Source organism: Salvelinus alpinus, chromosome 8, assembly GCF_045679555.1.
Source record: "Salvelinus alpinus chromosome 8, SLU_Salpinus.1, whole genome shotgun sequence".
Taxonomy (NCBI): Eukaryota; Metazoa; Chordata; class Actinopteri; order Salmoniformes; family Salmonidae; genus Salvelinus; species Salvelinus alpinus.
The window spans coordinates 45949050-45974403 of NC_092093.1; the positions used below are offsets into that span (position 1 = coordinate 45949050).

The following is a 25354-nucleotide window of genomic DNA, read 5'->3' on the forward strand; positions in this document are numbered from 1 at the left end:
GAAAATACCTAAATTACAGGGTGAACATGTCTGTTCACACAAATTCATTTGTTGTCAAGGAAACTGTCATTCTCTGCCCTCTGGAGGACAGATGTCATACAATATGAGTTCCAAATCACACCCTATTCCCTATATAGTGTCTAGGGCAGTGGTTCTCAAACCTCTCCTCTGGGACCCCAGCCATTCCATGTACTTGATCTATTCCAGACCTGCTCAACTAATCATCAATCCTTTGACTAGGTAAATCAGGTGAGCTAGTTCAGGGCTACAATAAAATGGTGAATTGTCTGAGGTTGACCAAGGAGAGGTTTGAGAACCACTGGTCTAAAATAATGCAGGCTAGGGGCCTGGTCTAAAGCAGTGATGCTAGGGGCCTGATCTAAAGCAGTGATGCTAGGGGCCTGGTCTAAAAGCAGTGATGCTAGGGGCCTGGTCTAAAGTAGTGATGCTAGGGGCCTGGTCTAAAGTAGTGATGCTAGGGGCCTGGTCTAAAGTAGTGATGCTAGGGGCCTGGTCTAAAGTAGTGATGCTAGGGGCCTGGTCTAAAGTAGTGATGCTAGGGGCCTGGTCTAAAAGCAGTGATGCTAGGGGCCTGGTCTAAAAGCAGTGATGCTAGGGGCCTGGTCTAAAAGCAGTGATGCTAGGGGCCTGATCTAAAAGCAGTGATGCTAGGGGCCTGATCTAAAAGCAGTGATGCTAGGGGCCTGGTCTAAAGCAGTGATGCTAGGGGCCTGGTCTAAAGCAGTGATGCTAGGGGCCTGGTCTAAAGCAGTGATGCTAGGGGCCTGGTCTAAAGCAGTGATGCTAGGGGCCTGGTCTAAAAGCAGTGATGCTAGGGGCCTGATCTAAAGTAGTGACGCTAGGGGCCTGGTCTAAAGTAGGGCAGCATAAAGGGAATTTAGGTTATTTTTCAGTCATTGACACAGACACAGGCTGGTTCCAGTAAGAGCAGGCTCACTTTATTGAACCAGAGATGTTTTCCATTTAATCAGTCCTGAAACTGGAAGCCTCTCTTCTCTTCCCACACAAGACTGACAACCTGAACACATTTCCCTTTTTATACCAGGCTGAGATCTCTCCCTCCCCCCTTCTCCACCCCATCCCCCTCTTTCTCTCCACCCCATCCCCTCTTTCCCCCCCCCCCGCCTCTCTCTCTCCAACTCTGAGCAGATTCCAGTACACAGGTGAATATTTACCAGAACAGGGACAAATTATTACTCCTTCACCCTATTTATAATTGTTCGGTACAATGATTATATTACATTTATTTTGAAGTTTAATTTCAGTGGTTGCAGTTGTGTGTTAGGACACCGTGAGGACTGACTGCTTCCCTAATTACAGTTGCAGTAAAATCGTCCCTATGGATGCAGAAATGTAAAAATGTCTGTGGGCGTTTCATAGGAGTGACTGACAGACATACTGAGTAAGATTAAGTTCATTCCTCGGCCGTGTCCTTCTTGCTGGTCTCCTGTCCCTCAAAGATGGGGTACTTGCTTTCCACCTCGGCCCAAGTCATGACACCGTTTGCCAGATCACGGATGATTCCTGGCAACTCACTAACCTGGAGAGGTAACAGAAAACAGTCAACCCAGTTCATTAACATTACCTTTCAGTTAATCACTTCTAGTACAGAGCGGTACGTTGACATGTATGAAGTAAAGATGTCATACCTCGGCCCTGATCTGCCTCATGGAGTCGCGGTCCCTCAGAGTGGCGGTGTGGGGCGTCTTGTTCACCGTGTCAAAGTCGATGGTGATGCCGAACGCCACTCCGATCTCGTCTGTCCTGGCGTAGCGCCTCCCAATGGATCCTGACGAGTCGTCCACCTTATGGGACACGCCCTGTTTGGTCATCGCTTCAGCTGCAGGGAGGGAGGAGAAAGGGTGGGGGAGGGAGGAGAAAGGGTGGGGGAGGGAGGAGAAAGGGTGGGGGAGGGAGACCGTACATGTTAGTTAAATAACTTATGTAGAATCTGACACTGAACTGTTCAACGTTTGTTCTGAAATAGTCACGGACTTGTTTTAAACAGAAACGGAGCGTGTAAGGAGTACTTACAGAGTTCCTTAACAAAAGGCACGAATTCCTGGTTTTGGCTCAAAGGAAGGACGGAGCATTTATAGGGAGCTACAGTGGCAGGGAAGCTGAAGAACTGGAGAAAGAGACAATTCAAAACCATTATTACACTGGAAAAAAACATTTAAGAACTAAGTTCTAACAGCCCAGTCAGTGCATGTAACATCTGATGCCTCCCTTACCGTTCTCTGTTCGTCTCCCTCTCTGACTTGGAATGTGTGCTCGAAGATGGAGTACATGACTCTACCGATGCCAAAGGAGGGTTCGATGACATTAGGGACCACCTCCTCCACTGTAGTGAAGCAGAAACACATTTGGGAATCAGTTACACAAAGTACAGTCTTCCTGCATGTCTTCCATCCAGTAGAAAAGAGGATGTCGTTCAACAACCTCCTCTAGAAGATGTCTAGGTTGTCCTCACCATGCAGGGTCTTCTGGAAGCGCTTCACACTGACCATGTCCTTGGTGAGTTTAAAAGTCTTTCCCTCCGTCTCTATGGTGAACTCCCTGGGGGAAGGTGACCATTAGGTTGAGCATTGTCAATGACACTGGAATAGGTTAAAGTATGACATCTATTGATTCTGTCACATATGACCTTCACTACTCACCCGCTGCTGTTGAGTAGCATCTCCTGTTCAGTGATGAAACACTCGTCACAGACAGCTAGGTACTCCATCGCTAGTTTGGCGTCCTTCTTATAGGCTTTACCGATGGCTCCCTTATTGGGCTCAAACTGGACGATATCTACTACTTTGGGTTCTTTAAGAGGCTTCTCGGCCACTAGAGGGACCTTGGTAGCCCGGGCGTGGCACAGCAGGTCAAAACAGGAGCGGTCAGCACAGCCCACTATCTCGATCCAGCCCTGCAGGAAACAGAAGGAACACAGGGTTATTATGGGGGTGAAGGTTAAAGCAACACAAGATAAGAACTTCAAAGTGTAGACACAGCTAGCAGTGGAGGGTGGGAACTACGTAGGATGTTTTGGTCTCTGCGTCCCAGCAGTCAGTGGGTTAAGGTTAGAGGTTAGGGGTCATGGAGGAACTACGTTAGGATGTTTTGGTCTCTGCATCCCAGCAGTCATAGTGGGTTAAGGTTAGAGGTCATGGAGGACCTACGTAGGATGTTTTGGTCTCTGCGTCCCAGCAGTCACAGGCATAGTGGGTTAAGGTTAGAGGTTAGAGGTCATGGAGGACCTACGTAGGATGTTTTGGTCTCTGCGTCCCAGCAGTCACAGGCGTAGTGGGTTAAGGTTAGAGGTTAGAGGTCATGGAGGAACTACGTAGGATGTTTTGGTCTCTGCATCCCAGCAGTCAGTGGGTTAAGGTTAGAGGTTAGGGGTCATGGAGGACCTACGTAGGATGTTTTGGGCTCTGCGTCCCAGCAGTCAGTGGGTTAAGGTTAGAGGTTAGGGGTCATGGAGGACTTACATAGGATGTTTTGGTCTCTGCGTCCCAGCATTCATAGTGGGTTAAGGTTAGAGGTTAGGGGTCATGGAGGACTTACATAGGATGTTTTGGTCTCTGCGTCCCAGCAGTCACAGGCGTAGTGGGCCATCTCGTTGTCCATGTGCTGACGGAAGCGAAGCTTGTCTTTGGCCACACCCACTTTAGTGAGGTAGAGGTAGATTCTCCCGATGAAATATCCCAGGACGGAGTTATTGATCACCCCCTGAGAGAGACAAAGTTATCAATAGGACTCTGGTATTGGTTACTTCCTTACTGAAGCTACTGCTATAGCATCCTACCTGCTCCACAGCATCCCCCAGCCTCATGATGTGAGCAGACTGGCCGCTGGTCTGGGCCTTGGAGGAGTACAGGATGATCTCCAGGTCAGCCACGTTGGGGAACTTGGGGTGGAACTTCTCAGTCGGGTCCACAAAGTGCTCAATCTCAGCCATGGTGAACTCTCTGGATGCACCAGGACAACCATTACTATCTCAACAGACCCTCTAACATCACAGACTGTCAGGTAGAAACTAACACCACAGACTGACAGGTAGAAACTAACACCACAGACTGACAGGTGGAAACTAACACCACAGACTGACAGGTGGAAACTAACACCACAGACTGACAGGTGGAAACTAACACCACAGACTGTCAGGTAGAAACTAACACCACAGACTGACAGGTAGAAACTAACACCACAGACTGTCAGGTAGAAACTAACACCCCAGACTGTCAGGTAGAAACTAACACCACAGACTGTCAGGTAGAAACTAACACCCCAGACTGACAGGTAGAAACTAACACCACAGACTGTCAGGTAGAAACTAACACCACAGACTGACAGGTAGAAACTAACACCACAGACTGACAGGTAGAAACTAACACCACAGACTGACAGGTGGAAACTAACACCACAGACTGACAGGTGGAAACTAACACCACAGACTGACAGGTGGAAACTAACACCACAGACTGTCAGGTAGAAACTAACACCACAGACTGACAGGTAGAAACTAACACCACAGACTGTCAGGTAGAAACTAACACCCCAGACTGACAGGTAGAAACTAACACCCCAGACTGACAGGTAGAAACTAACACCCCAGACTGACAGGTAGAAACTAACACCACAGACTGACAGGTAGAAACTAACACCCCAGACTGACAGGTAGAAACTAACACCACAGACTGACAGGTAGAAACTAACACCACAGACTGACAGGTAGAAACTAACACCACAGACTGACAGGTAGAAACTAACACCACAGACTGACAGGTAGAAACTAACACCACAGACTGACAGGTAGAAACTAACACCACAGACTGACAGGTAGAAACTAACACCACAGACTGACAGGTAGAAACTAACACCACAGACTGACAGGTAGAAACTAACACCACAGACTGACAGGTAGAAACTAACACCACAGACTGACAGGTAGAAACTAACACCACAGACTGACAGGTAGAAACTAACACCACAGACTGACAGGTAGAAACTAACACAGCTTCATCTCCAGACTAGAACTCACCTGACACGGATGAGTCCTGAGCGAGGTGAGATCTCGTTCCTGAAGGAGTTGCCGATCTGAGCAGCAGCGAAGGGAAGCTTTCCCTGGTTGAATTCCAACAGACGCTTGAAGTTGAGGAAGATTCCCTGAGCAGTTTCAGGCCTCAAGTAACTGCAGAACACAGTCAGACATACTCAGTAAAACACCGGTACTGGTCCACAACACAGTCAGACACACTCAGTAAAACACCGGTACTGGTCCACAACACAGTCAGACACACTCAGTAAAACACCGGTACTGGTCCACAACACAGTCAGACATACTCAGTAAAACACCGGTACTGGTCCACAACACAGTCAGACACACTCAGTAAAACACCGGTACTGGTCCACAACACAGTCAGACACACTCAGTAAAACACCGGTACTGGTCCACAACACAGTCAGACACACTCAGTAAAACACCGGTACTGGTCCACAACACAGCCAGACACACTCAGTAAAACACCGGTACTGGTCCACAACACAGTCAGACACACTCAGTAAAACACCGGTACTGGTCCACAACACAGTCAGACACACTCAGTAAAACACCGGTACTGGTCCACAACACAGTCAGACACACTCAGTAAAACACCGGTACTGGTCCACAACACAGTCAGACACACTCAGTAAAACACCGGTACTGGTCCACAACACAGTCAGACACACTCAGTAAAACACCGGTACTGGTCCACAACACAGTCAGACACACTCAGTAAAACACGGGTACTGGTCCACAACTAGTGAGGTAATTGGAACTCTGTTCAAAAGGCAGAACTACCAATGGCAGCATTGGAAACCCTACAGTACATCCCACCCTGTACAACCAACATCTGGGTACAGAGTGAGTAATGACTTCATTACCCTGTCATGTTTCCCCCTGGTCCGATAGACGTCTGGAACATCAGGTTGAAGAGATGAGGGGCCGAAACGTCATTTCCTGTGGTGGGGGACTTGACACTGTATTTCACAAAGAGGTCAGTCAACTCCTGTTGGGTGTAGTTGTCCATCTGGAGACCCATGAAAACACCGTCAGTCACGTGTTCACATAAACAATAACTTTGAGCTCCATTTATGCAGTCTGGGATCGCTGAAGTTAAAGTCTATATCTATTCTAGTATATCTGCCGTATGTCTCTAAACCACCGTCCGTCCACCACTTCCTAACCTGAGTGACGACTTCCTCCATCTCTGCCTTATTCTTTGCAGGACACTTCTTGTCAGACATCAGCTTCTGGAGGTGAGCTGAACAGAGGAAACACAGGGTCACAGTCATATATCTACTGGGACACTTTGTTGTTTCAGACAAAGACAAGTTGTACTAGTCGTATGTACAGGATAGACATGGTACACACCGTCCAACCAAATGCTTACTGCAGGTTCCTTCTCCACAATGCAACAATAAGACATCATAAAATATAAGAATAGCAACAAGGTAAATGCCTCAGTAGAATAGAATACATGTATTAGCATAATACGTTTTGGGAAAGGGGGGACAGTGGAGAAACTGAACAATATAATAACAGTCTGGTAGTAGCATGAATGTATATGTGTGTAGCATGAATGTGGGGAGAACAAGTATTTGATACACTGCCGATTTTGCAGGTTTTCCTACTTACAAAGCATGTAGAGGTCTGTAATTTTTATCATAGGTACACTTCAACTGTGAGAGACGGATACTAAAACAAAAATCCAGAAAATCACATTGTATGGTCTTTAAGTAATTAATGTGCATTTTATTGCATGACATAAGTATTTGATACATCAGAAAAGCAGAACTTAATATTTGGTACAGAAACCTTTGTTTGCAATTACAGAGATCATACGTTTCCTGTAGTTCTTGACCAGGTTTGCACACACTGCAGCAGGGATTTTGGCCCACTCCTCCATACAGACCTTCTCCAGATCCTTCAGGTTTCGGGGCTGTCGCTGGGCAATACGGACTTTCAGCTTCCTCCAAAGATTTTCTATTGGGTTCAGGTCTGGAGACTGGCTAGGCCACTCCAGGACCTTGAGATGCTTCTTACGGAGCCACTCCTTAGTTGCCCTGGCTGTGTGTTTCGGGTCGTTGTCATGCTGGAAGACCCAGCCACGACCCATCTTCAATGCTCTTACTGAGGGAAGGAGGTTGTTGGCCAAGATCTCGCGATACATGGCCCCATCCATCCTCCCCTCAATACGGTGCAGTCGTCCTGTCCCCTTTGTAGAAAAGCATCCCCAAAGAATGATGTTTCCACCTCCATGCTTCACGGTTGGGATGGTGTTCTTGGGGTTGTACTCATCCTTCTTCCTCCAAACACGGCGAGTGGAGTTTAGACCAAAAAGCTCTATTTTTGTCTCATCAGACCACATGACCTTCTCCCATTCCTCCTCTGGATCATCCAGATCTTCAGACAGGCCTAGACATGCGCTGGCTTGAGCAGGGGGACCTTGCATGCGCTGCAGGATTTTAATCCATGACGGCGTAGTGTGTTACTAATGGTTTTCTTTGAGACTGTGGTCCCAGCTCTCTTCAGGTCATTGACCAGGTCCTGCCGTGTAGTTCTGGGCTGATCCCTCACCTTCCTCATGATCATTGATGCCCCACGAGGTGAGATCTTGCATGGAGCCCCAGACCGAGGGTGATTGACCATCATCTTGAACTTCTTCCATTTTCTAATAATTGCACCAACAGTTGTTGCCTTCTCACCAAGCTGCTTGCCTATTGTCCTGTAGCCCATCCCAGCCTTGTGCAGGTCTACAATTTTATCCCTGATGTCCTTACACAGCTCTCTGGTCTTGGCCATTGTGGAGAGGTTGGAGTCTGTTTGATTGAGTATGTGGACAGGTGTCTTTTATACAGGTAACGAGTTCAAACAGGTGCAGTTAATACAGGTAATGAGTGGAGAACAGGAGGGCTTCTTGAAGAAAAACTAACAGGTCTGTGAGAGCCGGAAATCTTACTGGTTGGTAGGTGATCAAATACTTATGTCATGCAATAAAATGCAAATTAATTCATTAAAAATCATACAATGTGATTTTCTGGATTTTTCTGGATTTTCCGTCTCTCACAGTTGAAGTGTACCTATGATAAAAATTACAGACCTGTACATGCTTTGTAAGTAGGAAAACCTGCAAAATCGGCAGTGTATCAAATACTTGTTCTCCCCACTGTATATGTGTGTGTAGCATGAATGTATATGTGTATGTGGATGTGTGTATGTTTGACAACAGAGTACTGTCAGGCCTCAGCCAACTGATGCAGAGGGACAACAGTACTGACAGGCCTCAGCCAACTGATGCAGAGGGACAACAGTACTGACAGGCCTCAGCCAACTGATGCAGAGGGACAGCATAGTACTGTCAGGCCTCAGCCAACTGATGCAGAGGGACAACATAGTACTGTCAGGCCTCAGCCAACTGATGCAGAGGGACAACATAGTACTGTCAGGCCTCAGCCAACTGATGCAGAGGGACAACATAGTACTGTCAGGCCTCAGCCAACTGATGCAGAGGGACAACATAGTACTGTCAGCCCTCAGCCAACTGATGCAGAGGGACAACATAGTACTGTCAGCCCTCAGCCAACTGATGCAGAGGGACAACATAGTACTGTCAGGCCTCAGCCAACTGATGCAGAGGGACAACATAGTACTGACAGGCCTCAGCCAACTGATGCAGAGGGACAACACAGTGCACTGAACAAAGGTTTGACTACATTTACATTTAAGTCATTTAGCTGACGCTCTTATCCAGAGCGACTTACAAATTGGAAAGTTCATACATATTCATCCTGGTCCCCCCGTGGGGAATGAACCCACAACCCTGGCGTTGCAAGCGCCATGCTCTACCAACTGAGCCACACGGGACCACACGGGACTACTGTAATGTCAGGGCTCAATTCTATTGATGTGGAGGTTGGGAAATACCAGTGAATAGGGCATTTCTCATTTTCAAACCATGTCAAGAGTATAGACTAACCTTTGAGGAGGTGGTCTGCCCTGAAACACTCTCCGTTCTTCACGTCTTTCACCATGTAGTCCGCAAACTTGTCCACGTGTCCAGACGTCCTGTAGACATAATAGCACATTATACCCAAATATTCCGATTGGAACAGAGCAGTCAGCTGTACTAAGTCTCAAGAACAACCAGGAACCCTGCCTGTCTGTCTCTAGGAACAACCAGGAACCCCGTCAGTCTGTCTCTAGGAACAACCAGGCACCCCCTGTCTGTCTGTCTCTAGGAACCACCAGGCACCCCCTGTCTGTCTGTCTCTAGGAACCACCAGGCACCCCCTGTCTGTCTGTCTCTAGGAACAACCAGGAACCCCGTCAGTCTGTCTCTAGGAACAACCAGGAACCCCGTCAGTCTGTCTCTAGGAACAACCAGGAACCCCGTCAGTCTGTCTCTAGGAACAACCAGGCACCCCCTGTCTGTCTGTCTCTAGGAACCACCAGGCACCCCCTGTCTGTCTCTAGGATCCACCAGGCACCCCCTGTCTGTCTGTCTCTAGGAACCACCAGGCACCCCCTGTCTGTCTGTCTCTAGGAACCACCAGGCACCCCCTGTCTGTCTGTCTCTAGGAACCACCAGGCACCCCCTGTCTGTCTGTCTCTAGGAACCACCAGGCACCCCCTGTCTGTCTGTCTCTAGGATCCACCAGGCACCCCCTGTCTGTCTGTCTCTAGGATCCACCAGGCACCCCCTGTCTGTCTGTCTCTAGGATCCACCAGGCACCCCCTGTCTGTCTGTCTCTAGGATCCGCCAGGCACCCCCTGTCTGTCTGTCTCTAGGATCCGCCAGGCACCCCCTGTCTGTCTGTTTGTCTCTAGGAACCACCAGGCACCCCCTGTCTGTCTGTCTCTAGGAACAACCAGGAACCCCGTCTGTCTGTCTCTAGGAACAACCAGGAACCCTGTCTGTCTGTCTCTAGGAACAACCAGGAACCCCCTGTCTGTCTGTCTCTAGGAACCACCAGGAACCCCCTGTCTGTCTGTCTGTCTGTCTCTAGGAACCACCAGGAACCCCGTCTGTCTGTCTGTCTCTAGGAACCACCAGGAACCCCGTCTGTCTGTCTCTAGGAACAACCAGGAACCCTGTCTGTCTGTCTCTAGGAACAACCAGGAACCCCCTGTCTGTCTGTCTCTAGGAACCACCAGGAACCCCCTGTCTGTCTGTCTGTCTCTAGGAACCACCAGGAACCCCGTCTGTCTGTCTCTAGGAACAACCAGGAACCCTGTCTGTCTGTCTGTCTCTAGGAACAACCAGGAACCCCCTGTCTGTCTGTCTGTCTCTAGGAACAACCAGGAACCCCCTGTCTGTCTGTCTGTCTGTCTCTAGGAACCACCAGGAACCCCCTGTCTGTCTGTCTGTCTCTAGGAACAACCAGGAACCCTGTCTGTCCGTCTGTCTCTAGGAACCACCAGGAACCCCCTGTCTGTCTGTCTGTCTCTAGGAACCACCAGGAACCCCCTGTCTGTCTGTCTGTCTCTAGGAACCACCAGGATCCCCCTGTCTGTCTGTCTGTCTCTAGGATCCACCAGGATCCCCGTCTGTCTGTCTGTCTCTAGGATCCACCAGGCACCCCCTGTCTGTCTCTAGGATCCACCAGGCACCCCCTGTCTGTCTGTCTGTCTCTAGGAACCACCAGGCACCCCCTGTCTGTCTGTCTGTCTGTCTCTAGGAACCACCAGGCACCCCCTGTCTGTCTGTCTCTAGGATCCACCAGGCACCCCCTGTCTGTCTGTCTGTCTCTAGGAACCACCAGGCACCCCCTGTCTGTCTGTCTGTCTCTAGGATCCACCAGGCACCCCCTGTCTGTCTGTCTGTCTCTAGGAATAACCAGGCACCCCCTGTCTGTCTGTCTCTAGGATCCACCAGGCACCCCCTGTCTGTCTGTCTCTAGGATCCACCAGGCACCCCCTGTCTGTCTGTCTCTAGGAACCACCAGGCACCCCGTCTGTCTGTCTCTAGGATCCACCAGGCACCCCCTGTCTGTCTGTCTCTAGGATCCACCAGGCACCCCCTGTCTGTCTGTCTCTAGGATCCACCAGGCACCCCCTGTCTGTCTGTCTGGCTCTAGGAACCACCAGGCACCCCCTGTCTGTCTGTCTGTCTCTAGGAACCACCAGGCACCCCCTGTCTGTCTGTCTGTCTCTAGGAACCACCAGGCACCCCCTGTCTGTCTGTCTGTCTCTAGGAACCACCAGGCACCCCCTGTCTGTCTGTCTGTCTCTAGGAACAACCAGGCACCCCCTGTCTGTCTGTCTGTCTCTAGGAACAACCAGGAACCCCGTCTGTCTGTCTGTCTCTAGGAACAACCAGGAACCCTGTCTGTCTGTCTCTAGGAACAACCAGGAACCCCCTGTCTGTCTGTCTCTAGGAACCACCAGGAACCCCCTGTCTGCCTGTCTGTCTCTAGGAACAACCAGGAACCCTGTCTGTCTGTCTGTCTGTCTGTCTGTCTGTCTGTCTGTCTCTAGGAACCACCAGGAACCCCCTGTCTGTCTGTCTGTCTGTAGGAACCACCAGGAACCTCCTGTCTGTCTGTCTGTCTCTAGGAACCACCAGGATCCCCCTGTCTGTCTGTCTGTCTCTAGGATCCACCAGGCACCCCCTGTCTGTCTGTCTCTAGGATCCACCAGGCACCCCCTGTCTGTCTGTCTGTCTCTAGGAACCACCAGGCACCCCCTGTCTGTCTGTCTGTCTGTCTCTAGGAACCACCAGGCACCCCCTGTCTGTCTGTCTGTCTCTAGGATCCACCAGGCACCCCCTGTCTGTCTGTCTCTAGGAATAACCAGGCACTCCTTCCTATACAGATATCTAACCACATACCACTATATCAGAACTCCAACTCTACATGTCCATAGTGCAATAACAGAAATCTGATGGACATTGGCTCCTACAGTCCCTCCCTCTGTATTAGCTCTCTATGTTAGTCAAGTTAGGCTAATTGCAGTGTAGCATCAGGACCCACTTGAGAACGGTCTCCGGGGTGAGCATGGTGCAGTCTATCTCCAGGATCTGCTCCTCCTGGATGAAGTGCTGCCTCCAGGCCTGTAAGATGTTGTTCTTCAGGGCACAGCCCACCGGGCCGAAGTCATACAGCCCGCTCACACCTGTAGAGGGAACATTACAGACCGCTCACACCTGTAGAGGGGACATTACAGACCACTCACACCTGTAGAGGGAACATTACAGCCCGCTCACACCTGTAGAGGGAACAATACAGCCCACAGGGCCGAAGTCATACAGACCGCTCACACCTGTAGAGGGGACATTACAGACCGCTCACACCTGTAGAGGGGACATTACAGACCGCTCACACCTGTAGAGGGGACATTACAGACCGCTCACACCTGTATAGGGGACAATACAGACCGCTCACACCTGTAGAGGGGACATTACAGACCACTCACACCTGTAGAGGGGACACTACAGACCACTCACACCTGTAGAGGGAACATTACAGACCACTCACACCTGTAGAGGGAACATTACAGACCACTCACACCTGTAGAGGGGACATTACAGACCACTCACACCTGTAGAGGGGACATTACAGACCACTCACACCTGTAGAGGGGACACTACAGACCACTCACACCTGTAGAGGGGACACTACAGACCACTCACACCTGTAGAGGGGACACTACAGCAGACCACTCACACCTGTAGAGGGGACATTACAGACCACTCACACCTGTAGAGGGGACACTACAGACCACTCACACCTGTAGAGGGGACACTACAGACCACTCACACCTGTAGAGGGGACACTACAGACCACTCACACCTGTAGAGGGGACACTACAGACCACTCACACCTGTAGAGGGGACACTACAGACCACTCACACCTGTAGAGGGGACACTACAGACCACTCACACCTGTAGAGGGAACACTACAGACCACTCACACCTGTAGAGGGAACACTACAGACCACTCACACCTGTAGAGGGAACACTACAGACCACTCACACCTGTAGAGGGGAACACTACAGACCACTCACACCTGTAGAGGGAACACTACAGACCACTCACACCTGTAGAGGGGACATTACAGACCACTCACACCTGTAGAGGGGACATTACAGACCACTCACACCTGTAGAGGGGACACTACAGACCACTCACACCTGTAGAGGGGACACTACAGCAGACCACTCACACCTGTAGAGGGGACACTACAGCAGACCACTCACACCTGTAGAGGGGACACTACAGCAGACCACTCACACCTGTAGAGGGGACATTACAGACCGCTCACACCTGTAGAGGGGACATTACAGACCGCTCACACCTGTAGAGGGAACACTACAGACCACTCACACCTGTAGAGGGGACATTACAGACCACTCACACCTGTAGAGGGGACATTACAGCAGACCACTCACACCTGTAGAGGGGACATTACAGCAGACCACTCACACCTGTAGAGGGGACATTACAGCAGACCACTCACACCTGTAGAGGGGACATTACAGACCACTCACACCTGTAGAGGGGACATTACAGACCACTCACACCTGTAGAGGGAACATTACAGACCACTCACACCTGTAGAGGGAACATTACAGACCACTCACACCTGTAGAGGGAACATTACAGACCACTCACACCTGTAGAGGGAACATTACAGACCGCTCACACCTGTAGAGGGGACACTACAGACCACTCACACCTGTAGAGGGAACATTACAGACCACTCACACCTGTAGAGGGAACATTACAGACCACTCACACCTGTAGAGGGAACATTACAGACCACTCACACCTGTAGAGGGAACATTACAGACCACTCACACCTGTATAGGGGACAATACAGACCACTCACACCTGTAGAGGGGACACTACAGACCACTCACACCTGTAGAGGGAACATTACAGACCACTCACACCTGTAGAGGGGACACTACAGACCACTCACACAAATAACATCTGATTGTTGTTGTCCGTGTATAACTCGGTGTATATAACTAGGTGTATAACTAGGTGTATAACTAGGTGTTACATAGATCTCACCTCCATAGATAGCGAAGGCCTGGTCGTAGAAGAATCTCCTCTTCAACGTATCCTCCATCTTGGTTCTGTCAACAATGTCATCTTTGGGCTGCAGAGACAGTTCCTGGAATGGAAACAGGTGATTAACAGTTTGAGAAGACACAAAACACTACAGATCTAAGGTAGTGCATACCTACCTGACTTCAGCTTTTAAAAGACGGCCGATTGTACAGTTACTGGAAAGATAAAAGTATCTGGTGTGATTCTGGCATACTGTAGTGTAGTAGGCTATACTATGGGAGATACTTTAACAGAGCATACTGTAGTGTAGTAGGCTATACTATGGGAGATACTTTAACAGAGCATACTGTAGTGTAGTAGGCTATACTATGGGAGATACTTTAACAGAGCATACTGTAGTGTAGTAGGCTATACTATGGGAGATACTTTAACAGAGCATACTGTAGTGTAGTAGGCTATACTATATCTGGTGTGATTCTGGCATACTGTAGTGTAGTAGGCTATACTATGGGATCTGGTGTGATTCTGGCATACTGTAGTGTAGTAGGCTATACTATGGGATCTGGTGTGATTCTGGCATACTGTAGTGTAGTAGGCTATACTATGGGATCTGGTGTGATTCTGGCATACTGTAGTGTAGTAGGCTATACTATGGGATCTGGTGTGATTCTGGCATACTGTAGTGTAGTAGGCTATACTATGGGATCTGGTGTGATTCTGGCATACTGTAGTGTAGTAGGCTATACTATGGGATCTGGTGTGATTCTGGCATACTGTAGTGTAGTAGGCTATACTATGGGATCTGGTGTGATTCTGGCATACTGTAGTGTAGTAGGCTATACTATGGGATCTGGTGTGATTCTGGCATACTGTAGTGTAGTAGGCTATACTATGGGATCTGGTGTGATTCTGGCATACTGTAGTGTAGTAGGCTATACTATGGGATCTGGTGTGATTCTGGCATACTGTAGTGTAGTAGGCTATACTATGGGATCTGGTGTGATTCTGGCATACTGTAGTGTAGTAGGCTATACTATGGGATCTGGTGTGATTCTGGCATACTGTAGTGTAGTAGGCTATACTATGGGATCTGGTGTGATTCTGGCATACTGTAGTGTAGTAGGCTATACTATGGGATCTGGTGTGATTCTGGCATACTGTAGTGTAGTAGGCTATACTATGGGATCTGGTGTGATTCTGGCATACTGTAGTGTAGTAGGCTATACTATGGGATCTGGTGTGATTCTGGCATACTGTAGTGTAGTAGGCTATACTATGGGATCTGGTGTGATTCTGGCATACTGTAGTGTAGTAGGCTATACTATGGGATCTGGTGTGATTCTGGCATACTGTAGTGTAGTAGGCTATACTATGGGATCTGGTGTGATTCTGGCATACTGTAGTGTAGTAGGCTATACTATGGGATCTGGTGTGATTCTGGCATACTGTAGTGTAGTAGGCTATACTATGGGATCTGGTGTGATTCTGGCATACTGTAGTGTAGTAGGCTATACTATGGGATCTGGTGTGATTCTGGCATACTGTAGTGTAGTAGGCTATACTATGGGATCTGGTGTGATTCTGGCATACTGTAGTGTAGTAGGCTATACTATGGGATCTGGTGTGATTCTGGCATACTGTAGTGTAGTAGGCTATACTATGGGATCTGGTGTGATTCTGGCATACTGTAGTGTAGTAGGCTATACTATGGGATCTGGTGTGATTCTGGCATACTGTAGTGTAGTAGGCTATACTATGGGATCTGGTGTGATTCTGGCATACTGTAGTGTAGTAGGCTATACTATGGGATCTGTTGTGATTCTGGCATACTGTAGTGTAGTAGGCTATACTATGGGATCTGGTGTGATTCTGGCATACTGTAGTGTAGTAGGCTATACTATGGGATCTGGTGTGATTCTGGCATACTGTAGTGTAGTAGGCTATACTATGGGATCTGGTGTGATTCTGGCATACTGTAGTGTAGTAGGCTATACTATGGGATCTGGTGTGATTCTGGCATACTGTAGTGTAGTAGGCTATACTATGGGATCTGGTGTGATTCTGGCATACTGTAGTGTAGTAGGCTATACTATGGGATCTGGTGTGATTCTGACATACTGTAGTGTAGTAGGCTATACTATGGGATCTGGTGTGATTCTGGCATACTGTAGTGTAGTAGGCTATACTATGGGATCTGGTGTGATTCTGGCATACTGTAGTGTAGTAGGCTATACTATGGGATCTGGTGTGATTCTGGCATACTGTAGTGTAGTAGGCTATACTATGGGATCTGGTGTGATTCTGGCATACTGTAGTGTAGTAGGCTATACTATGGGATCTGGTGTGATTCTGGCATACTGTAGTGTAGTAGGCTATACTATGGGATCTGGTGTGATTCTGGCATACTGTAGTGTAGTAGGCTATACTATGGGATCTGGTGTGATTCTGGCATACTGTATTGTAGTAGGCTATACTATGGGATCTGTTGTGATTCTGGCATACTGTAGTGTAGTAGGCTATACTATGGGATCTGGTGTGATTCTGGCATACTGTAGTGTAGTAGGCTATACTATGGGATCTGGTGTGATTCTGGCATACTGTAGTGTAGTAGGCTATACTATGGGATATACTTTAACAGAGCTCACCTTCGTTTCCAGAGTTCTCTTCCGCGCTTTCAGTTCAGCCACAGCTTTAAGGACGTCAACATCAGGGGCAGCATCCTGTTTCATCTGGCGCACCAGCTCACCCTGTAACATGGCAATGACAGAATACTACTCCTTCCCACACTGAACGTTTCTGCTGACGTTAGGAGACCTTCATGGTAAATAGTAAATGAGAAGTTGTTCTTAACTGACTTGCCTAGTTCAATAAATAAAAGGTCTCTATAGAGTTTCTGCTAAAGATCCATAAATAGACGGCAGAGAGGACTGACTCCACCCACCCAGTGTTTCCCCTAGATGTATTGAGCAGTTGCAGGCCTCCATTCCAAGAAGTAGGATGTGGGGAAAAAAAGATAAGGTGTTCCTAATGTTTTGTACACTCTAATATTGAGCTGTGTTTTGGGTCATTGTTCTGTTGAAAAACAAATGATAGTGGGACTAAGCCCAAACCAGATGGGATGGCGTATTGCTGCGGAAATGCTTTGGTAGCCATGCTGGTGAAGTGTGCCTTGAATTCTAAATAAATCAGACAGTGTCACCATCAAAGCACCCCCACACCATCACACCTCCTCCAAGCTTCACGGTGGGAACCACACATGCAGAGATCATCCATTCATCTACTCTGCGTCTCACAAAGACACGGCAGTTGGAACCAAAAAATCTCACATTTCCACCGGTCTATTGTCCATTGCTCGTGTTTCTTGGCCCAAGCAAGTCTCTTCTTCTTATTGGTGTCCTCTTGAAGTGGTTTCTTTGCAGCAATTCGACCATGAAGGCTTGATTCACGCAGTCTCCTCTGAACAGTAGATGTTGAGATGTGTCTGTTACTTGAACTCTGTGAAGCATTTATTTGGGCTGCAATCTGAGGTGCAGTTATTCTAATGAACTTATCCTCTGCAGCAGATGTAACTCTGGGTCTTCCATTCCTGTGGCGGTCCTCATGAGAGCCAGTTTCATCATAGTACTTGATGGTCTTTGCGACTGCACTTGAAGAAATGTTCAAAGTTCTTGAAATGTTCCGTATTGACTGACCTTCATGTCTTAAAGTAATGATGGACTGTTGTTACTCTTTGCTGATTCGAGCTGTTCTTGCCATAATACGGACTTGGTCTTTTACTAAATAGGGCTGGGCTGTATACCGTATTTTATGATATACCGGTATTGATGCAGGGACCAGTTTGAGTTTTTACTTTACCTTCTAAAATGGTATTTGAATGTTTGGTTTTGTTCGATGTGTAAAGTACATTTTTTATAGTTTACTTCGCTACTTGAGTCATCTCTCTCTGCTCTTTCTCTCCGTGCCACTTTCCACACAGACCTAGTCCCACCCCCCTGTCACTCAAGGAACACATGTGTTGTTCCTCAACCATGAGACACTTCCGTTCAGTCTGGTCAAAGCAGCACATACAACAATGCTGTTTTCACTTTGCTTCTTAATATAAATCCACTAGCGTTCTATAATGACACTAGTAGTTTGTGTTTCTTACATCAGCAAACAGCTAGTTTGTCTTTTCTTAGCAAGTTGACATAAATCTTGTGAGACAATATTGAGAATTTTCTAGACCATGTGTGTTAATTACTAATTGCAGAAGAGCTAGTAAGATGGGTGCTCTGGGTCATTAGACACCATTAGACATGCACTTGTCTGGGGTGTGGACACGACTGGTTATTCCTGTAACGGTGTTATGGCCTAATATATACTGTTGCTATGGTTACACCTATTGGGACTTTTTCCAGAACTTGGGTGTTCCTTTCAGAGGAGCGAAGAAGAGAAGAGAAGGATGACATGTCTGGTTATTTCTGTAAAGTGCGACGGACTGTTGGTCCTACATGCATGCACCCGTCTTAGTCGAGAACATGTCTGTATTTTTTTAACTGTTGGTGTGGCTCTACAGTTTCCATGCCCTAATATGAAACCAAACTAAAATGAGTGCAAGGCAATAAGATAACGGTGGCTAAATGCCAGAGGGGATGAGACATTAAGAGGAGTTACTGTGTACTAACCCTAAAGTTAGTTGTTTTCATGAACCAGCTCGGCTTGTATTACAACATAATAAAAGTCTATTTGAACTCACAGGCTCCGGTATTTGAGAAATATGATTGACTGAATATTTCCATGACAGACGCTAATTGTTAGCCGCTAATGCTAATAGCTAACTAATAAATGTACTGAGTAAGAGCAAGCGTAGCTAGCTAATACAGCCTGATAATACCAGTGATGGTGTAGACCTAAATCAGCATGTTGTTTGTGCAACAGTATCTTCTAAATCAAAGACGAATATGCAGAGCAAGAATATGTTAGCTACATGAAGTAGCTAAGAGAACATGCAATGTAGCCAAAGCTTATAGAGTCCCCTAGGAAACACTTATCAACAGTTTAGTTCCTACCCTGTCACAATTACTCCTCCCTGGCATTTTAATTCGTTGTCATCTCAAACACAGTATTCAAAGTGCCCACTATTATAATCTAACTATAGAATAGTCATTATATTTCCATGATTCCAACAGTTTTGCTCTAATTCACAAGTCAAATCGTAATATTTGATTAAAAATAAGTAACATTTTTAGAGGGTATCTGTACTTTATTCTTTTTGACAACTGTTATTTCACTACATTCCTCATGAAAATACTTTTTACTCCATACATTTTCCCTGACACCTAAAAGTACTCGTTACATTGTGAATGCTTGGCAGGACAGGAAAATGGTCCAATTCACGCACTTTTCAAGAGAACATCCCTGGTCATCCCTACTGCCTCTGATCTGGAGGACTCACTAAACAGAGAACATCCCTGGTCATCTCTACTGCCTCTGATCTGGAGGACTCACTAAACACAAATACTTTGTTTGTAAATCATGTCTTGAGTGTTGGAGTGTGCCCCTGGTTACCCGTAAATAAAAAGAAAATTGTGCAATCTGGTTTGCTTTATATAAGGAATTTGAAATGATTTGATACTTAAGTACATTTGATCAATTATACTTAAATATCAAAAGTAAATGTATCTAAAACCAAACACTTTTAGACTTTTACTCAAGTAGTATTTTACTCTGTGACTTTCACTTTTCTATTAAGGTATCTTAACTTTTACTCAAGTATGACAATTGGGTACTTTTTCCACCACTGCAATTGAGTGCAGGAAATATAGAAATTATAAAAGTGCTGAACTTTGTTTAGGTTGAAGTTGAGTTGAACAGCATAAAATAATCAGAATGGAGAAACATTCTAAGTGATTTCAATGAGTCTGTGTGTTGCCACCCTAGGATCACTCACTACTCTTAAAGCAAATGTAGAGCTTTTATTATTAAAAAACTACAAATACATTCCTTCAAAAAATGTATATATATATACCGTGATATAATATTTTGGCCATATTGCCCAGCCCTACCATCTACTGTATGCCACCCCTACCTGGTCACAAAACAACTGACTGGCTCAAAACGCATTAAGGAAAGAAATTCCACAAATGAACTTTTAACAAGGCACCCCTGTTAATTGAAATAAATTCCAGGTGACTACCTCATGAAGCTGGTTGAGAGAATGCCAAGAGTGTGCAAAGCTGTCATCAAGGCAAATGGTGGATACTTAGAAAAATAGATTTTGATTTGTTTAACACTTCTTTGTTGACTACATGCTTCCATATTTGTTATTTCATAGTTTTGATGTCTTCATTATTGGTCTACCATGTATAAAATAATAATACAATAAAAAAAACATTGAATGGGTAGGTGTCCAAACTTTTGACTGGTACTGTACACACACACAACATTTTCAGGATGGTAAACAATTTTCAGTATACATTTAAAACAACTAAAACCAGATAGAAAAAGTCTGTAGAAAAAGGAGCTACATATTTAAAAAAAAATATATATATATTTTACAACTGGTGGCAGAATCGTGCTGATATAGTATAAGAGGTCACAAGAAGTTTTGTAGCGATTCCTATGTTGTTGATGTAAAGAATATTTGTTGGTTTGTGGTGTCTAATGAGTAAACAAGCAAACAGACACTGCACTTAACATTTATTAAATTGCTTATTCCAGTTACTAATAATCATACACCCATTCAGAAAATGACTGTAAACTGAGGGTTGATGAGGAATTGAATAATTGGTTGAGAAGGATGAGGCAAAAGAGATGGCAAATAAGTCTGGGTGTTCAACCGATTGGGAAACGAATTGAGAAATCATGTGACTAAACTAAATAATAAGAAGAAGAAACTACACTATGAAACAAAGACAAATGACAAAGAATGATAGTAAAAAGTTTGAGCACCGTAAACAAAATTTTGGGCAAAAAGGCAAACTGCGCTCCATCATTCATTGAATCACATGGCTCATCACAAAACCCACTGATATTACCAACTATTATAAGATTGCGGGGGCTGTTTTTTTAAACTTCAGTGCGGCTTTTACATGAGCGATCATAGTCTGTTGCTGGAAAAACTTGTGTTATGTCTTTACATTCCCTGCTATATTGAGGATAAAGAGTTACCTTTCTAACAGAACACATAGTGTGTTCTTTAATGGAAGCCTCTCCAACAAAATCCAGGTAGAATCAGGAATTCCCCAGGGCAGCTGTCTAGGCCCCTTACTTAATTCAATCTTTACTAACGAGTAAAGCCAGTGTGTCTATGTACGCGGATAACTCAACACTATACACATCAGCTACTACAGCGACTGAAATGACTGCAACACTTAACAAAGAGCTGCAGTTAGTTTCAGTGGGTGGCAAGGAATAAATTAGTCCTAAATATTTCTAAAAACCATTGCATTTGGGGCAAATCATTCACTAAACATTGTAATGAATAATGTGGTAATTGAGCAAGAACTACTTGGAGTAACCCTGGATTGTAAACTGTCAACGTCAAAACATATTGATACAACAGTAGCTAGGATGGGGAGCAGCCTGTCCATAATAAAGTGCTGCTCTGCATTCTTAAGAACACTATCAACAAGGCAGGTCCTACAGGCCCTAGTTTTGTCGCACCTGGACTGCTGTTCAGTCGTGTGCCACAAAGAGTGACTTAGGAAAATTGCAATTGGCTCAGAACAAGGCAGCATGGCCCTTGGATGTACACAGAGAGCTAACATTAATAAGTCAGTCAATCTCTCCTGGCTCAAAGTGGAGGAGAGATTGACTTCATCACTACTTGTATTTGAGAGAGGTACTGATATGTTGAATGCACCGAGCTGTCTGTCTAAACTACTGGCACACAGCTCGGACACCCATGCATACCCCACAAGACATGCCACCAGAGGTCTGTTTAAACTACTGGCCCACAGTGTGGACACCCATGCATACCCCACAAGACATGCCACCAGAGGTCTGTTTAAACTACTGGCCCACAGTGTGGACACCCATGCATACCCCACAAGACATGCCACCAGAGGTCTGTTTAAACTACTGGCACACAGTGTGGACACCCATGCATACCACATAAGACATGCCAGCAGAGTAGAGGTCAACCGATTATGATTTTTCAATGCCGATTATGATTATTGGAGGACCAAAAAAGGCCGATACCGATTAATCGGCCGATTTTTATTTATTTATTTGTAATAATGACAATTACAACAATACTGAATGAACACTTATTTTAAATATATTTTAACTTAATCAATTTAGCCTCAAATAAATAATGAAACATGTTCAATTTGGTTTAAATAATGCAAAAACAAAGTGTTGGAGAAGAAAGTAAAAGTGCAATATGTGCCATGTAAGAAAGCTAACGTTTAAGTTCCTTGCTCAGAACATGAGAACATATGAAAGCTGGTGGTTCCTTTTAACACGAGTCTTCAATATTCCCAGGTAAGAAGTTTTAGGTTGTAGTTATTATAGAAATTATAGGACTATTTCTCTCTATACCATTTGTATTTCATTAACCTTTGACTATTGGATGTTCTTATAGGCACTTTAGTATTGCCAGTGTAACAGTATAGCTTCCATCCCTCTCCTCGCTCCTACCTGGGCTCGAACCAGGAACACATCGACAACAGCCACCCTCGAAGCAGCGTTACCCATGCAGAGCAAGGGGAATAACTACTCCAAGTCTCAGAGCGAGTGACGTTTGAAACGCTATTAGCGCGCACCCCGCTAACTAGCTAGCCATTTCACATCGGTTACACCAGCCTAATCTCGGGAGTTGATAGGCTTGAAGCACAGCGAAGAGCTTCTGGCAAAACGCACGAAAGTGCTGTTTGAATGAATGCTTACGAGCCTGCTGCTGCCTACCACCGCTCAGTCAGACTGCTCTATCAAATCATAGATTTAGTTATAACATAATAACACACAGATATACGCGCCTTAGGTCATTAATATAGTCGAATCCGGAAACTATCATCTCGAAAACAAGACGTTTATTCTTTCAGTGAAATACGGAACCGTTCCGTATTTTATCTAAACGGGTGGCATCCCTAAGTCTAAATATTCCTGTTACATTGCACAACCTTCATTGTTATGTCATAATTACGTAAAATTCTGGCAAATTAGGCGGCCCAAACGGTTGCATATACACTGACTCTGCGTGCAATGAACGCAAGAGAAGTGACACAATTTCACCTGGTTAATATTGCCTGCTAACCTGGATTTCTATTAGCTAAATATGCAGGTTTAGAAATATATACTTCTGTGTATTGATTTTAAGAAAAGCAATGATGTTTATGGTTAGGTACACGTTGGAGCAACGATATGCACCGCATCGATTATATGCAACGCAGGACACGCTAGATAAACTAGTAATATCATCAACCATGTGTAGTTAACTAGTGATTATGATTGATTGTTTTTTATAAGATAAGTTTAATGCAACTTTACCTTGGCTTCTACTGCATTCGCGTAACAGGCAGGCTCCTCGTGGAGTGCAATGTAATCAGGTGGTTAGAGCGTTGGACTAGTTAACTGTAAGGTTGCAAGATTGAATCCACCAAGCTGACAAGGTAAAAATCTGTCAGAACGAGGCAGTTAACCCACCGTTCCTAGGCCGTCATTGAAAAAAATAATTTGTTCTTAACTGACTTGCCTAGTTAAATAAAGATTAAATAAAAGGTGTAACAAAAACAAAACTTAAAAAAAAAAATATATATATATATATATTGACCAATTTCCGATTGTTATGAAAACTTGAAATCGGCCCTAATTAATCGGCCATTCCGATTAATCGGTCGACCTCTACAGCAGAGGTCTCTTCACAGTCCCCAAGTCCAGAACGGACTATGGGAGGCACACAGTACTACATAGAGCCATGACTACATGGAACTCTATTCCACATCACGTAACTGATGCAAGCAGTAGAATCTGATTTTTTGTTTTAAACATATAAATACATTATGAAACAGCGGGGACTGTGTAAGCAACACAACATAAGCGCAGACACATGCATACAAACACACGTACACATGAATTTTGTGTTGTAGATATGTGGTAGTAGAGTAGGGGTCAGAGGGCACACAGTGTGTTGTGAATTTATTGTAATGCCTTCATTTTGATGGACCCCAGGAAGAGTAGCTGCTGACTTGGCATAAATACAAACTCACAATCACCAATAAAAACTAGACAGTCATAATTTTTTATTCTGAAAATGTCATGGGGACCCCATTGATTTTGTTATAATGTTTAAGTCACTCAGAGTAAGAACTCGGCATCAACCAAGGAAACATGTCTAATTACAGGAAATAGCTTTGAAACTGCACATTTTCTCTCAGTCCCATGACAACATGTGCATAATTGCAGGAAATTTGCATTAAAACAGCACCATTGTATCTTTGTGGCCAAGAGGAGGGCCTTTAAAAGCTTTGGTCGGAGACCTCACAATTGGCTAGCCCCTACCTCGCCCCTCTCAACGCTAACTTTGACACAGCCGCAACAAAAATAATACTAGGGGAAACACTGCCACCCAAATATCACTGAATCAGCTCTGGGCTGAAACGTGGCAGGGGGGGAAATAAGTCGCAGGGCGCAGGCATGGATGTTAATACAATTATTTATGAAATCATATCCAAGCTAGCTGGTATAACTGTCAACAGAATATAGCTGTATTAAATCAGTTATTTACTGCTTCCATAAATCTGCTCTACAGATCTCCAACTAATAGGCAAAAAATAAAATAATCAGTTAGCATGCTAGCTATGGGGCTACCGGTTAGTTAGCTACATGGCTATGCTACATTCAAAGATCTCTACTAACGTTGTATGTAAATGTTAGCTAGCAAAATAAACAGCTACAGCAGCTGTCATTTCTGGGAGATCATCCATGCATTCATTAGTTATGTGGGTATCTTTGGAGTGGATAAAATACGGTTTTAGCTTAATTCCCGTGGCTTTAAATGGCAATTTACCTGTTCTTTCACTGCCAGCCTCAGTGGGGCGAGGATTTCTTCAATATTGCCACTCATTTTGTGTCCTTCGGAAAGCTCCAGCCAAAGACTTTTCTTCTTCTTACACAAGCAGACCGACAGAGATAACGACCTGTTTTGGGTCGGACAGCGCAGCAGCGACTGTAGAAACCGGCAGACCCTCGGCACCGAGCGAAGAGTGCGAATCTCAATGCTGGTCCTCAGCAGTGCTGATGTTGCGCTACGAAGCATGGACCGCGGGCGGAGCGACAATGTGGATGGAACAGAATGAT

The 25354-nt window shown here is 45.7% G+C and overlaps 1 protein-coding gene across 1 annotated transcript; it reads right to left on the reverse strand.

Annotated features, from left to right (window-relative positions):
• Window positions 1-937: 937 nt before the first annotated feature.
• On the reverse strand, window positions 938-25354 carry gars1 (glycyl-tRNA synthetase 1). Its single transcript, XM_071414055.1, has 16 exons — window positions 25065-25354; window positions 16720-16821; window positions 14075-14177; window positions 12028-12169; window positions 9033-9121; window positions 6241-6317; window positions 5938-6083; window positions 5054-5203; window positions 3818-3980; window positions 3577-3741; window positions 2682-2935; window positions 2495-2580; window positions 2256-2365; window positions 2056-2149; window positions 1671-1861; window positions 938-1561 (listed from the first exon to the last, which is right to left on the reverse strand). The coding sequence occupies exons 1-16, from the start codon at window positions 25311-25313 to the stop codon at window positions 1436-1438; spliced, it is 2247 nt and encodes a 748-aa protein (XP_071270156.1). The 5' UTR covers window positions 25314-25354; the 3' UTR covers window positions 938-1435.